At 45.8% G+C, this 15,308-nt stretch overlaps 1 protein-coding gene and 1 pseudogene across 2 annotated transcripts in view; both read left to right on the top strand.

The window, feature by feature from the left end:
- The window catches only part of M1AP (meiosis 1 associated protein), a gene marked incomplete at both ends in the record, with an annotated part of 73,774 nt that extends 58,878 nt beyond the window's left edge, over positions 1-14,896 (top strand). Inside the window, 4 exon segments of the mRNA XM_080711841.1 lie at positions 10,502-10,708; positions 12,565-12,699; positions 14,736-14,865; positions 14,868-14,896. Coding sequence (XP_080567967.1) covers positions 10,502-10,708; positions 12,565-12,699; positions 14,736-14,865; positions 14,868-14,896 — 501 coding nt within the window.
- LOC308274394 (guanine nucleotide-binding protein G(I)/G(S)/G(O) subunit gamma-5-like) lies at positions 4,131-6,554 on the top strand (annotated as a pseudogene). Its single transcript has 2 exons — positions 4,131-4,157; positions 6,351-6,554. The product of its transcript is annotated as a guanine nucleotide-binding protein G(I)/G(S)/G(O) subunit gamma-5-like (transcript).
- Positions 14,897-15,308: the final 412 nt, after the last annotated feature.

Genomic DNA, 15,308 nt, shown 5'->3' with positions numbered 1-15,308 from the left:
TGTATCACAGAGTCTCCGACCCAGAGAGTCAATAGAGGCTGCTTTAGACTGTGGGGGGTTCCAGGTTGCAAGTTCTCCTATGTTGTGATATCTCTGCCACCGCCCTTCCCCCACTGGGTCAAGTCCCAGGGAGTACAGTACTGGGATTTCTCCTCTGTGGCCCGCAATTTGAGTCACTGTTCTTGAGTACGCAGATGTAGCTGTACTGGATTCGGTGAATTCTCTGCTGCTGCCGCCGGTGGCAATATGGCGCCGCTGCTACGCCCTCAGCCGTGAGGCTGGCGTATTTCTTCTTGGTTTTGATTTCCACTCTGAATCCCTGCAGTGTGTGCTGAGCTCAGCCACTGGGAGCTTTAGATTTTACCTGCGGCGAGAAATCCTGCCTGGCTGTTCCGCAATGGCTCACCTCGGCTTGCTGTAGCCGTCCATTGAAGTCGCCGCTGCCGCCAGCAGTATGGCGCTGCTGCCGCGGCCTCAGGCGTGAGGCCGGTGTATCTCCTCTGTGGCTCTGAGCTCTGTTCTCAGTCCGCTTTCTCTCTGGAGCCTGGTGATTTTTTTGTTTCTCTGGTGATGGTGTTTTCTGGCTATGAAAGGTGCTGATTTTGTGGTAATGGAGATTAGTTGTTAGCGGGGCTCTTAAGCCCCACTTTTCTCGGTCGCCATCTTCCTGGAAGTCTCCCTTTTAATCTAATCCCAGCTTCTTGGGAGGCTGAGGCAGGAGTATTTTAGGCTTGCAAGTTCAAGGCCAGCCTGGGCTTTTATTTTGAGACATAGTTTCAAAATAAAATAAAATAAAAATTCAATTAAATTAATAAAATAATTGACTGGAGATGCAGCTCAGTGGTAAATTGCTTGCAAAGCATGCAGGACACCTAAATTCAGCCCCCCCCCCACACACACACACACAAAAAGCTGGGCATAGTGGTAAACTTATAACCCCGGTACTTGGGAGGCTAAGACGAGGCAGTTCACAGCCAGCCTCAGCTACTTAGTGAGACTCTCTGCAACTTAGTGAGACCCTGTTTCAAAATAAAGAATAAAAACTAGGGCTGATGGTGTATCTCAGAGGCAGAATGCCCCTGGGTTCAACCCCCAACACCGGAAAAAAAAAAAAAAAAAAACCTGTGGTTTACTGTTGTTTATATCATGAAGTCCAGATTTCTTAGCCTACTATTCAAGGTCTATCCTTCTCTCCCATTATTCCCCTTCATGTACCATACATTTCAACCAAATTAATATATAAGCCGTAAGTTTCCTCACCCTTTTTTTTTTTTTTTTTTTTTTTTTTTTTTTTTTTGCGGTTGCAGTACTGGGGATGGAACCCAGGGGCATTCTACCTCCAAGCTACACCCCAGCCCTATTTTTTTTTTTTTATTCTTTATTTTGAAACAGGGTCTCACTGAGTTACAAAGGGCCTCACTAAGTAGAAGCTGAGGCTGGCCTTGAACCATGATCCTCCTGTTTCCGCCTCCAAAATGCTGGGATTACAAGTGTGCACTACTTTTAAACCTTTAAACCTTTGCTTGAATTATTCCTTCTCTCATCCCCATCGGTTCAGATCCTACCTAATCCTGAAAGTCCCAGCTCAAATGGTGCTCAGCAACTCCCCATTGCCTGTGTGTGTGTGTGTGTGTGTGTGTGTGTGTGTGTGTGTGTGTTTGCAGGAGATTGGACCCAGTGGCATTCTCTACCTCCAAACTATACCCCCAGCCCTACTTATGTTTTATTTGGGAACAGGGTCTCACTAAGTTGCTGAGAGCCTTGATAAGTTATCAAGGCTGGCTTCAAACCTGCTACCCTCCTGTCTCAGCCTCCCAGTACAGGGATCACAGGCACTGTTCTGCCATGCCTAGCCCCTCACTGCCTTTAAACAAATGGTCTCTGTAAGTTATTTTGCTTTTTCTGTGGTACTGGGGATGGTACTGCAGGAAAACCAGTCTGCCACTGGCTGCTCCAGTCCACCTAGACACACTAGATGTTTATTAAATGCTCATCTCCCTGGGCCATCTGACTGGACATCTAGACATTTTCTAATGTACCCTCAGCTAGTTGGCTGGCTCCACCATGTTTTCGTTTTAGGCTCCCAGATTTCCTATAAGTGTAAGTGTAGCTCAGTTGATTCAATGCTGTCTCTTCCTCCACCCCTTTTTTGGGAGCAGTTCTTCTGAACAAAGTCCACACCACAATAATTGAATCCTAGTGATTAATGCTAGCCCACAAGGCCTCATCAACTACAAGTGTTGTGCAACTTTTCAAATGATGTTTTACACATACTCTGAGCCTTAGTCAACTGTAGCCTTAAGTGTTATTTTCATGCCCTGATTTTTCATTTGAAAATTGTATCTGTCTTTCTCAAAGCTTTTTTTAATATCTACTTTGTTTTCCTCGGAAGATGAGCTTGCCCTGTCTTTCTGAAAGGTAGACATTGTCCACCGTTCCCATAAATTTCACTCTTTCATTAATCCAAACTATAAAAGAGCTGTGTGTTTTGACAGCATTCTTTTGTGCTTTTATAAATCTATATCTGAGAAGTTTTACTAGCTTTAATTTAACAAACTGAATGACATTAACTGATAATTAGTAAAAGTGTTTTTAATTTTAAAAATATAACATGTCATGCTTACTGTGTGCCTGACACAGTTCCAAACACTTTACAACTATTAATTTGTTTTATCCCCACCATCCTATGAGGTAGGAATTATTATCTTTATTTTATAGATGAGGGAACTGAGGCCCAGAGAGTAAATAGTAGAGCCAGGATTAAACCAAAAGAGGCTGGCTCCATGTCTCAAGTTCTAACCTACTCCATAGCCACATGAAATTCACTATCATACTAATTGCAGGAGGTCTCTGAAGCAAACCCCTACTCAATTAGAATCCATAAGTACCGGGCAGGGTGTGCACTTGTAATTCCATTTCTTGGGAGACTGAGACAGGAGGACCACAGGTTCATGGCCAGCCTCAGCTAGCCTGTTTAAAAAATAAAGAATGGGTTGCGGGTATAGCTCAGAGGTAGAATAGCCTTGCATTCAATCCCCAGTACTGCCAAAAAAAAAATCTACAAGACAGTTTCTCCCAGACTTTATGTCAGGAAAAGCTATATGAGTCCCTTTAAGCAAAAATGGGTGGTTTGTATTTCCTAGTTCTATTATTGCCCAACGCCCTTAATTTTCCTTTGTCCAATCTTCTTAATTATCTTTCATCTTTTTGTCCTGCTATATTTTTCTAAACTGACATAATTGTTTTGTGGGATGAGATAAAATAAATATGTAAAAAATAAAATCAATTTTTTCTTAGTCTCTATGAGATGATTCTATCCATTGCCAGGAAAATATCTTTTCAATTACCAAAGCTTGCTGTGTAGTCCCAGTTATGTAGCTAGTGACTCACTTTCCACATCCTCATTTCACTTACAAAGTCATGTCTGTGTGAACTAGAAAAAGAAATGAAAATACCACCTAAGTCTTTTAGTTTCCTATTCAAAATGTCAGATCCTCTAGAGACGCATTCCAGAGCTTTCCAGGCCATGTCTGCTCTAATTGGCCTCAGAAGTGACAAGATTCCGGCCAGGACGTGTCCAGCGGGAGCCTAAGTATACAGGCGATGAGCTGGTTGGGCTGTGTATGGGTGGGGAAATGGAAAGTCCTTGGCTGTATAGGGAAGAGTCAAGACCAAGATTCCAAGCTGAGAATGGGGTGATGGCAGGTCAGGAGCCATTTTAAAAATGATCAGCATGGAGGTGGAAGGTAGAGATTGTGGAGAAGTAATTGCCAGGACAGTAGGCTGGAGTGGGGTCAGTGGACTTCCTGTGACCCAGCCTTATGTATTTCTTGTTTCGTTTTTCACCATGTTCCTGCCATTCTCCACTGCAGCCACACTAAAAAATTACTAAATGTTTCCCAAATATGTTTTACCATTTCATACCTCCATACTTTTTTCATACTGCTCCTTTTCTCTCGCCTCTGTCCACCTAGCAAAAGTCCACTCATTTTTTCCAGATTCTGCTTAAATACCTTCACTATGAAGCCTTTGCTGCCCCCCCACACCCTGCCCCTACTCACCTTTTTTGCCCTTCCTTACCGATACACCCGTTGCCACATTATCTTAACATTCATAGCAGTGGTGACAGTATGAACTTGTACCTGCAGCTCTCTGATGTGAGAAATGTTCTATTGGTATGATTTTATAAATCAAAATTTGAAAATATTAGTTCCTAAGTGCCAGGGTGTTGACACTCTAGGCATCTTTATGTGTACCTTTCCCACTAGAGTCATACCTAGAATCCTAGGGATCAAACACAGTCCAGAAAACATAGAAAGTGGCCCTCTGGTCTTTAGCACACCTCCTGTACCATGTTGTATGGAAGTGGCAAGAGCAGACGTCTTTGTCTTGTTCCTGCTACTGGGGGCAAAGCATTCAGTTTTTTACCACTTGATAGGAGGTTATCTGTGAGTTTTTTTTATAAAAGCTTTTGTCAGGTTAAGGAAATTTCATTCTATTCCTACTTTGTTGAATGTTTTTATTATAAAAGGGTATTGGGTTTTGTCAAATGTTTTTGCTGAATCTATTGGATTATTATATAATTTTTATTCTATTAACATAGTATGTCACATTGATGTGTGTGTGTGTGTGTGTGTGTGTGTGTGTGTGTGTGTTTGTGTTATTGGGAATGGATCCCAGAGGTATTCTACCTCTGAGCTACACCTCTAGCCCTAATTTTTATTCTTTATTTTCAAATAGGGTCTCACCAAGAACCTACAATCCTCCTGTCTCAGCCTCCCAAGTACTGGGATTACAAGTGTGTGCCACCATGCCCAGGTCTTAATTGATTTTTTTTTTTTTTGGTGGTACTGGGGGTGGAACCCAGAGGCTTTCTATTTCCGGACTATACTCCCAGACCCACTTTTTATATTTTTTATTTGGAAACAGGGTCTCACTAAGTTGCTGAGAGCCTCACTAAATAGCTGAGGCTGGCTTCAAACCTGTGCGATCCTCCTGTCTCAGCCTCCCAAGTGCGGTGATTACAAGCGTGCACCACCACGCCCAGCTTAATTGATTTTTTAGATATCAAACTAACCTTGCATTCCTGGGATAAATCCCAGTTGGTTATGGAATATAATTCTTCTTAAATGTTGCTGAATTTGGAATGCTAATATGTTGTTGAGGCTTTTTGTGTGTATATGTTCAAAAGAAATATTTGTCTAGTTTTCTTATGCTGTCTTTGGTTTTTGTATTGGGGTGATGCTAATCTCATAGAATGAGTTAATAAGTGTTCCCTCTTATTCTATTTTTTAGCAAACTTGTGAAGGATTCATGTCATTTCTCCCTTAAACATTTGGTGGACTTTACCACTGAACCCATCTAGGCCTGGTCTTTTCTTGTGGGAAATTTTCTGGTTACCAATTCTGTATTTTTACTTGTTATAAGGTATGCAAATAAAAAAATAGTTAATATCCTCAGAAAGTCCTGCTTGCAAGGTTGACTTTTGGCAGCACAGACTGTCAGTACTAAAAATAGGCCAAACAGAGCCGGGCATGGTGGCACATGCTTGTAATCCCAGCATTCTGGAGGCTGAGACCAGAGGATCACGGTTCGCAGACAGCCTCAACTACTAAGTGAGGCCCTCTGCAACTCAGTGAGACCAGTTTCAAAATAAAGAATAAAAGATAGGACAGAGGGTGTAGCTCAGAGGTCGAATGTCCCTGGGTTCTATCCCCAGACCTGCAAAATAAATAAATAAATAAATAAATAAATAAATAAATAAATAAATAAATAATAAGTCAAACAAATGAATTGATCATCCTAACTCTTGGACAAACATTGGTTTACAAGTTGTCCCTTTATTCTTTTAAACTCCAAGAGGACAAAGAATGTCCATGCACCCATACCTAGTGCTTGGAACATAACGGCTGCTCAATAAATTTTTAATAAATCAATAGATTTACAGAGTATGAACTATTATAAAAAGAGATTAAAATTTTTGATCCAAATCCAGATGTGGTGGTGCACACCTGTATTTTCAGTACTTAGGAGGCTGAGACAGGAGGATCTCAGGTTCTCAGCCTTCCTCAGCAACTTAGTGAGGCCCTCTGCAACTTAGTGAGACCGTATTTCAAAATAAAAAATAAAGCCAAGTGAGGTGGCACGTGCCTGTAATCCCAGTCCTTGGGAAGCTGAGACAGGAATATTGCAGATTTGAGGCCAGCCTCAGCAGCCTCATAAGGCCCTCTGTAACGTGGTGAGACCCTATTTCAAAATTAAAAATTAAAAACAGGGCTGTTCCCATCTGGCCTTGCTAACAGTTGCTGACCCTGACCCGGCCTGGTCCTCCACCCGCTGACCCTGACCAGTGTGCCATTTCTGGCTCCTCCAGCGTTGCTGGAGAGGTTCAGCAGCTCAGGCTGGAGGCCAGACTCAACAGCATGAAGGTTTCCTAGGTAGCTGCAGATTTGAAACAGTTCTGCCTGCAGATTGATCAACATGATCCCCTGCTGATTGGAGTATCTTCAAGTACAAATCCCTTTAGACCCCAGAAAGTCTGTTCCTTCTTGTAGTCAAATGAATCTTTTAGAGGTTTCTCAAACCACTTCCCATGAACCAGGGAATATGTAAGAGAGCTAAATTTGAAGTCTGTACAAAAACTGTTCTCTAACACAGGTACCATAACATTCAGACTTCTACTTTTATCAGTCCTTAATATCTACCTCTGAATTTTCATAAATATCTGTCTCACAAGGGTAATTATATACTTGTAATTTATACACTCTGGCAGCAGCATACAATAGATATTTAGTATAAAAAATAGGGCTGGGGATGTAGCCCAGAGATAGAATATCTCTGGGTTCAATCCCCAGTACCACAAAAAAAATTTTAATAAAAAAATAAACCAGGCAGGCATGGTGGCACACACCTGTGATCCTGGTACTTGGGAGGCTGAGATGGGAGGATTGCGAGTTGAAGGACAACCTCAACAACCTAGAGAGACCCTATTTCAAAACAAAAATTAAATAGGGCTGGGGGTATAGCTTGGAGGTGGAATGCCCCAGGGTTCCATCCCTAGTACTACAGGAAATAAAAATAAATTAAAAATAGAGCTGGGGATGTAGCTCAGAAGTAGAACATTCCGGATTCAATCTCCAGTACCACAAAAAATAATGATGATGATAATAATTATTATTTTCCCATGCTGGCACAGTGGCACATACCTATAATCTTAGCAACTCAAGAGGCTGAGGCAGGAGGATCGAAAGTTCAAGGCTAGCCTGAACAACTTATATAAGACCCTGTCTCAAAATAAAAAATAAGAATGGCTGAGGATAATAAAAGAGAGAGAATAAGTAGCTTAGTGGTAAAGCATCCCTGGGTTTGATCTTCACTACCACAAAATAATAATAAGAGGAGGAAGAATGATCCAGATCCTGGGCCCCGTCAGAAGTTACATGAACTAGCTGAAGTAGAGTGCCAGCAAATTCCTAGTTATCCCTTTAGGCTTAAAGAGGCCACGTCCCTAGGGTAGGCAGATATCCCGACACACACGTACACCATAATGCCTACATAATTTATTTCCAACTCAATGGATATGGGAAACATCAGGCAGATTTTCCTTTGCATTTTGGATCTGTTCTTTAGGAAGATAGCACACCTCCAGATATAAGCAAAAATACCAGGAAAGATTGAACTTCTCAAGATCCCCACACAGCTCTCAGCATGGCAACTGGCACCTGGCAAAGCAATCCACTTACATTTATGCTAATGATTATGGCTATGAAGCCAAGTGTGGTGGCTCATGCCTGAAATCCCAGTTACTTGGGAGGCTGAGACAGGAGGATCACAGGTTTGAAGCCAACCTCGGGAACTTAATGAGCCCCTGTTTCAAAATAAAGAGCTGGGCGTAGTGGCCCACACTTGTAATCCCTGCGCTTGGGAGGCTGAGACAGGAGGATCGCCCAGGTTCGAAGCCAGCTTCAGCTACTTAGTGAGGCTTTCAGCAACTTAGACCCTGTTTCCAAGTAAAATATTAAAAAAAAAAAGGTCTGGGAGTATAGCCCGGAGGTAGAAAACCTCTGGGTTCCACCCCCAGTACCACAAAAAAAATAAAAATAAAAATAAAGAATAAAACAGGGCTGAGGGTATAGCTCAGAGGTAGAAGGCCCCTGGGTTCAATCACCAGTACCAAATATATATAATATTCCATGGTTGTGATTAATTTCTCCATTTCTAAACAACCTGACCCCCCCTCATTAAAACCTTTTATTGAGGAGGTACCATCACTCCAGACTTAGTCCATTCCCACCCCCACAAAGTCACCAACCATAGAATAATACACACCTCTTCCTGCAGACATTAACAAGTTTCCTACCACTTGCTGATGCCTACTAGACCCTGCAGAGTTCTGTGCTGCGTGGGATGATGACACCGAGCATAACTCTAATGCCACGGCAGGCGTTGGCTGCCTCTCGTGTTGCTTTCATCTTCCACAGACAGATATTCCTTTCCCTTCATTGTCTCTTTTCTTGTGCCTTTCATTCATATGTATGTATGTATGTGCTGGGGATTGAACCCAGGGGCATTCTACTCTGAGCTATACTCCCAGCCCTATTTTATTCTTTATTTTTGAAATAAGGCCTCACTAAGTTGCAGAGGGGCCTCATTAAGTAGCTGAGACTGGCCTTGGACCTGTGATCTCCTGTCTCAGCCTCCCAAGTACTGGGATTGCAAGTGTGTACCATGAGGCCCAGCTCTCCTCTTGCGTTATTTCTTCCAGCCTTTCACAGAAGTTGGAGTGGTTAGAGCAGGTGCTTTCTTTCATCTTATGTAGCAGGGAGACTGTTATGTTCGTGCCAGATGTAATTGAAGATCATCCCCAACAGGAGGACACCATTTCCAGATCATCATAACCATTCTGACCCCATAGTTCCTGGAGTTCTGTGGTTTTCCTTGGCAAGCTACCACAGGAAATTCATTTCTATGCCTCATCGAAAAAGGGGCACCTACAAAATCTGCTTGTAAGTCTGCTTGTCTTTTCTTAACCATGTGCCAACCTGTCACCTCCATGGTATGTGGCAAAGCGCCATGCCGCCTCCTTCACAGAGCCGCCACCCCCAGAATCCTGATCCTTTGCTTTGTGCTGTGCCTAGCTGAGCTGATCTCCAAGGGCCTGTCCCCAACACAGCCTCAGTGTACCAGAGCTTCCTCTCCTCGCTCCCTCCTCCTTATCTCACTCTGCACCTGCCTTGAGCACCCTCGTATGCTCTCTCTGGGATTTCCATACCCCAACCAGCCCCTGCCAATCTCAGTCAGCAGCAACACAGCCAGTCTTGATCACCCTCAAAATAAGACCTGGGTTTCCACACTACCCTCCACACATTTCTACTCCAAAAATAGTTTTAAGAATTTTAATTCCTAGCCAGGGGTGGTGGCGCACGCTTGTAATCCCAGCATTTGAGAGGCTGAGACAGGAGGATTGCTGTTCGCAGACAGCCTCAACTACTTAGTGAGGCCCTTTACGACTCAGTGAGACCCTGTTTCAAAATAAAGAATAAAAAATAGGGATGGACATATAGCTCAGAAGTAGAATGCTCCTGGGTTCCATCCCAGTACTGCAAAAAAAAAAAAAAAATTATAATTCTTAGCCAGGCATGGGAAAACACACCTCTAACCCTGGTACTTGGGAGGTTGAGATAGTAGGATCACAGGTTTGAGGCCAGCCTCAGTAACTTAGCAAGACCCTGTTTCAAAATGAAAAATAAAATAGGGCTGGGGATGTACTTCAGAGGTAGAATGTCCCTAAGGTTCAGTCACCAGTACCACACACACACAAGAATTGTTGTTGGGGGCGGAGGGATAGTTCAATAGTAGAATATATGCTTGGCATGTGAGAGTCCCAGGGTTCAATTCCCAGCATTAAAAAAAAAAATCATAGGAGCCGGGCGTGGTGGCACACACTTGTAATCCCCACGCTTGGGAGGCTGAGACACGAGGATCGCTCAGGTTCAAAGCCAGCCTCCGCTGGCTTCAGAGACCCTGTTTCCAAATAAAAATGATAAAAAAATAGGTCTGGGAGTGTTGCCCGGAGGTAGAAGGCCCCTGTACCACCAAAAATAAATAAATTAATAATAATAATAATAATAATAATAATAGGAAGAATTAAGACTCCACATTTACCACTGAATTGTCAGTTTGGGGTGAATACTGATTTGGGGTGAATGGCCTTCAAGTTAAAGGGCATTTCTTATAAAAATAAAAATAAAAATAATAATATAGGGCAGTTCTTGTGTCTTTGTATGTCCCCTCTCTGGCACATCCTAGACTCAGGAGGAGGAGGAGTACCTTGTGGTCCTGGTGATTCAGGCAGGAAGCTCCTCTGTCCCTGGGACCCAAGTGAAATGGCTCCGCCTTCCCCAACACCCAGAGGAACTCAGGGAAAACTCAGATGGGAATGGTCCTTAACACATGTCAAAGACTACAGATGAACCAGTATGTATGTATGGCCTTGTTTCAGAACAGAGAATGGCTGCTCTTGGCCAAAGGGGAACCCCTGAGCCCAGGACACAGCCAGAGAGTCCCCGCCAGCACCTTCTATGTGATCATGCCGTCGCCCTCCCTCACGCTGCTGGTGAAGGCCGTGGCCACCCAAGAACTGATGCTGCCCTGCCCCTTCCCCCCACTGCCCGAGGACCCAGCTGAAGACAGCCTCAGGACTGTGGAGGCAAGTGGAACCCAGGTCTCACAGGATAGACAGAGGGAAGAGAGAGAATGGGGAAAAGAGAAAGGGATGAGGAGAGGAATCATTTTATGAGGGAGGGAGAGAGGGGTGGTCCCAGGGGGCGTGGTAAGGTCAGAGATGAAAGCAGGGATAGGTGGTGGGAGGAAGTCAGTGCTTAGATTAAAGCAGAAAGGTGTGAAGTGCAGTGGGATGGAGGTTCCACTAGCTGGCGGAAGGAAAAGGTGTTTGAGAAGAGAGGAGTGAGAGGAGCCCTGTGTGATGGTGTCCTGCCCTCGCCTCCCATCTGCACTCCACCAGGGAGAGGAGACCATCAGGGAGAGTGAGGTTGGAAAAGGGAGAGGAGGACGCGGGGAAGGAAGGGACAGAGTGGAAGGCAAAGGGAAAAGAAGAGTGCAGGAGGGAGGAAGGGAAGGAGATACCCAAGAAACATCGTGTGGCTTTTCATATCTTGGGTATTTGCCAAGTCTTTAGGTTGGTGGCTGTGTGTCTGTGCCTTAGTGTGTGGCTCCTCCTGTGTCTGTGTGATGGTGCATCATTACAGGTCTGATTTTCACAGTGCGTACATGCATATGTGTATCCCTATGTTTGTAGGCATCTGTTTCTGCATCTGTATGTGTGTGTGCATGCTGGGGAGCGCAACCAAGCAATCAAGCAACTGGAGATTGAACCCCAGGGGCATTCTACCTTCAAACAACACCCCCAGCCCTTTTTTCATTTTCTGGTTGTGTTTTGTTTTGTTTTGTTTTGTTTTGGCGGTACTGGGGTGGAACCCAGAGGCTTTCTACCTCCGGGCTATACTCCCAGACCTATTTTCTATTTTATTTTGAAACAAGGTCTCACTAAATTGTTGAGGGCCTCACAAAGTAGCTGAGGCTGGCTTTGAACCTGTGCGACCCTCCTGTCTCAGCCTCCCAAGCGCAGGGATTACAAGCGTGCACCACCACACTCAACTTATTTTCTGTTTTGAAACAGAGTCTGGCTAGGTTGCCAAAGATCTCACTACATTGCCGAGGCTATCCTCAAACCTGCAATCCCCCTGTCTCAGCCTCCCAAGTACTGGGATTACAGGCATGGGGCACCATACCTGGCAATAGGCATCTGTTTCTGTTGGGAAAAGGAATAAAAGGCAGCCAGTGTAGGCTCCCAGAATAGGAAGAGCCTCAAAATGAGAATCAGATGCAGAGCAAACAGCTCCGAAGGGCATCTTCTCCCTCCTCTGTCCCCTGCATCTGGATTCTGTATTTCTTCTGCTAGTGTTCCCAGGCTGGGAGTGGGAGGGGGGCTCCGGACAGGGAAGACTGGAATCACATCCCTGCTGGATCCCTGTGCAGAAAGGACAGAGCCTGGGATTGTGCTCAACGCTTGGCAGGAGGATGCAGAGAGAGGTGGGCACGAGTGGCCATGGCTCGCTCGGCGTCTCACTTTGGGGCCAGTGGTTCCTGGCACAGGATGTTGTGGCCGGAAAACTGGACTGCTCAGGAATGCTGGCCCTTGTCTATGCTCAGCTCACCTCGGGCTGGAAGCTCCCTGTACTCCTTGCAGAAGGGAGCGCCCCGCAGGCCTGGCCCTCACTCAGTCACCCCCACAGGATCCCTGTACCCCCTGCAGTTGCCTGGCTGCTCTCAGAACCCAGTGACACACTTCCTCAGGCTCAGAGTCCCCAAGCACCTGGGGTGGCCCCCACTTGTGAACCTTTGACAAGCACACAGGCCTCAGGCCCAGTGGACCTCCCTCAGTCCTGGTCTTCACACTCCCTCTAGCCTCTCACACCCACCGGTGTGACATCTTATATGCAGTGACCTCACATTCCCTGGCTAAGGCTCTCCTCTCTTCCTCAGAGCCTGCTGGATAGCCTGGAGCTGGAGCCCACCTACAACCCCCTGCAGGTGTGGAGCCACCTGTATTCACACCTGAGCAGCACTCTTGTCAAGGGGCGGCACTACACAAGCTGGGAGAGCCGAACCCCGAGAAAGGTACAGCTCCCTTTCTTCCCTCCCTCTCCTATGTCCTTCCCTCTCCTGGTGCCCAAAGTCCAAGGGTGCCTGGCGTGGTGGCTCACGCTTGTAATCCCCGCGCTTGGGAGGCTGAGACAGGAGGATCGCGCAGGTTCGAAGCCAGCCTCAGCTACTTACTGAGGCTCTCAGCAACTTAGTGAGACCCTGTTTCCAAATAAAATATAAAAATGGGTCTGGGAGTATAGCCCAGAGGTAGAAAGGAGCCCTCCATCTCCATCCCCATCCCCAAAATTGCCCTGACCCAAGGGAGTAGCCTTCCTCCCCATCCCACTCCAGGTAGAGAGGAGAAGCAGCCCACAGGGAGCAAGAAAAAGACAAAGGAAATCACGGCCCTTACCGGGCAGGGAGGCTTGTCTGCTTAGGCATTTACATATGATGATGCTTAGCTGTTTGGTTTTTTGGTTTTTTTTTTCTTTTCTCCCAGGTCTGGAAAGGAACCCAAGGGCATTCGACCTCTGAGTTACACTCCTGCCTTATTTTGTATTCTTTATTTTGAAACAGGGTCTCACTAAGTAGCTAAGGCTGTCCACGAACTGAGATCCTCTGGTGTCAGCCTCCCGAATACAAGCATGTGCCACCAACGCTAGGCTTTGTTTTGTTTTTCTGTGGTACTGGGACTGAACCCAGAAGCATTCTACTTCTGATCTATACCCCCAGCCCTGTTGTTGTGTTGCTTTGAACAGGGTCTCACTAGGGTGCTAAGAGTCTCATTACATTGCTAAGGTTGTCCTCCAACCTGCGTTCTCCTGTCTCAGCCTCCCCAGGTCCTGGGATTACAGGTGTGTGTTTTGTTTGTTTGTTTTGTTTTGTTTTTGTGGTACTGGGGATGGAACCCAGGGGCTTTCTACTTCTGGGCTACACTCCCAGACCTGTTTTTATATTTGATTAGAAACAGGGTCTCACTAAATTGCTAAGAGCCTCACTAAGTAGCTGAGGCTGGCTTCGAACCTGTGCGATCCTCCTGTCAAGCCTCCCAAGCACTGGGGTTACAAGCGTGCGCCACCACACCCAGCACTGGCTAGGTTTTTAATTGTACTGTTTATAATAACTCATTAACCATTTAATAGCTCATGGTCCCATTAAGCAAACTGGCTGTCCTGGAACACAACCACAGCCAAAGGGGAGGGTGGGAAAAGAATAGCCCAAGGGAAGGGAAAATGGCATTTGGCAAATTCTACCTTAAGTATCTTCTTCACATATTTTCCCATTTAATCCTCGCAGCATCCCAGCAAGGTAAATGTTTGCCATTGTACGGGTGAGGAGAGGGAGGCTGACCAAGGTCAGGAGCTTGGACACAGGGCTCAGGTGACAAGGATTGGAGTGAAAAGAGAAATGGAAACTGGGGTATGTTATGAACCCCATGTTCTCTAATACTGGGGCTTCTTTTGCCCCTATTAATTTCTTCCTAGTCTCTTAGTAACCGAGCCATAAGAAAAACTACCATTTTATCTTAGCTAAAGTTACAGGAGACACCAGGCCTGGTAGTGCGCACTTGTAATCCCAGCATTTGGAAGGCTAAGACGGGAGGATCATGGTTCACGGACAGCCTCAGCTACTTAGTGAGGTCCTTGGCAACTCAGTGAGACCCAGTTTCAAAATAAAAAATAAAAAATAGGGCTAGGGATGTAGCTCAGAAGTAGAATGCCCCTGGATTCCATCCACAGTACCATAAGAAAATAAAAATTAAAAATTAAAAAAAATGTTACAGAAGGATGTTTCTAAACTCCAGTCAATGTAGAGGTTGGAGCAATGAGCAGATGAGTGGGAACAGAGCCCCACACAAGTCAGGTTGGGGGGCAAGCTGACCGAGGAGGGGCAAGGAGCCGATGTTGTACAGGCTGCAGCCCAGGGGTCACCACACTCACTGCCCTGGGCCTCGAGGCATTCCTCCAGGGATGGGACAAGTTAAGGACATAGGACCGGAGGCCCTGCAGGGAGCAGGGGACCTCAGCAACCACCTGGCCTTCAGAAGGCTCTGGTCGCTTTCCTTACAGGCTGGGCAGTTGCAAACCAACAGAGTCCGCGCCACAGTGGTCCCCCTGCCAATGACTCCAGCCCCGGGCAGAGCCCCCAAGTTGCCAACAGCCAGCAAATCTTCCTCAGAAGCCCACTTCCTGCCTTCTGAGCCAAGGAAGAGTATCCTACACAGCCTTAACTCTCCAGCATCAGAGCACAGCCGCCCAGCTCAAGCAGGTCTATGTCAGAAGTCAAGTGATGGCTATCTGTAGTCAGACTGCCTTCTATCCACCTGCACCTCTGCCTGCTCAGGCTGAGAAACAACACCTCCTCCTCTGACCTCAGGGAAGCCACCAGCCCAAGCCTGCCCCTTCTTCAGCCAGGATCCTTGCTTTCTTTGAATGTGAATTTCATACTGTAAACAGAGACGAAGATTAAATGCTTAGTAAGCCTTTGCCATTGTTAGGAGGATTCCCAGCCCAGAATTTCTCCTTGTAGTTCTCTATAAGCAGGTGGATGGGGCCAAGTGACCCTCAGGAAACTGGAACTCGGGAACAAGGATGAGGTTTTCATAGCTCACAAAAAAACAAGGACTGAAAACCAAGCCTCAC

This window comes from Muscardinus avellanarius, assembly GCF_963383645.1.
Source record: "Muscardinus avellanarius genome assembly, chromosome: 15".
Classification (NCBI taxonomy): domain Eukaryota; kingdom Metazoa; phylum Chordata; class Mammalia; order Rodentia; family Gliridae; genus Muscardinus; species Muscardinus avellanarius.
Note: the sequence above shows the minus strand (reverse complement) of the source record. Positions and strands in the feature narration are given on the sequence as shown.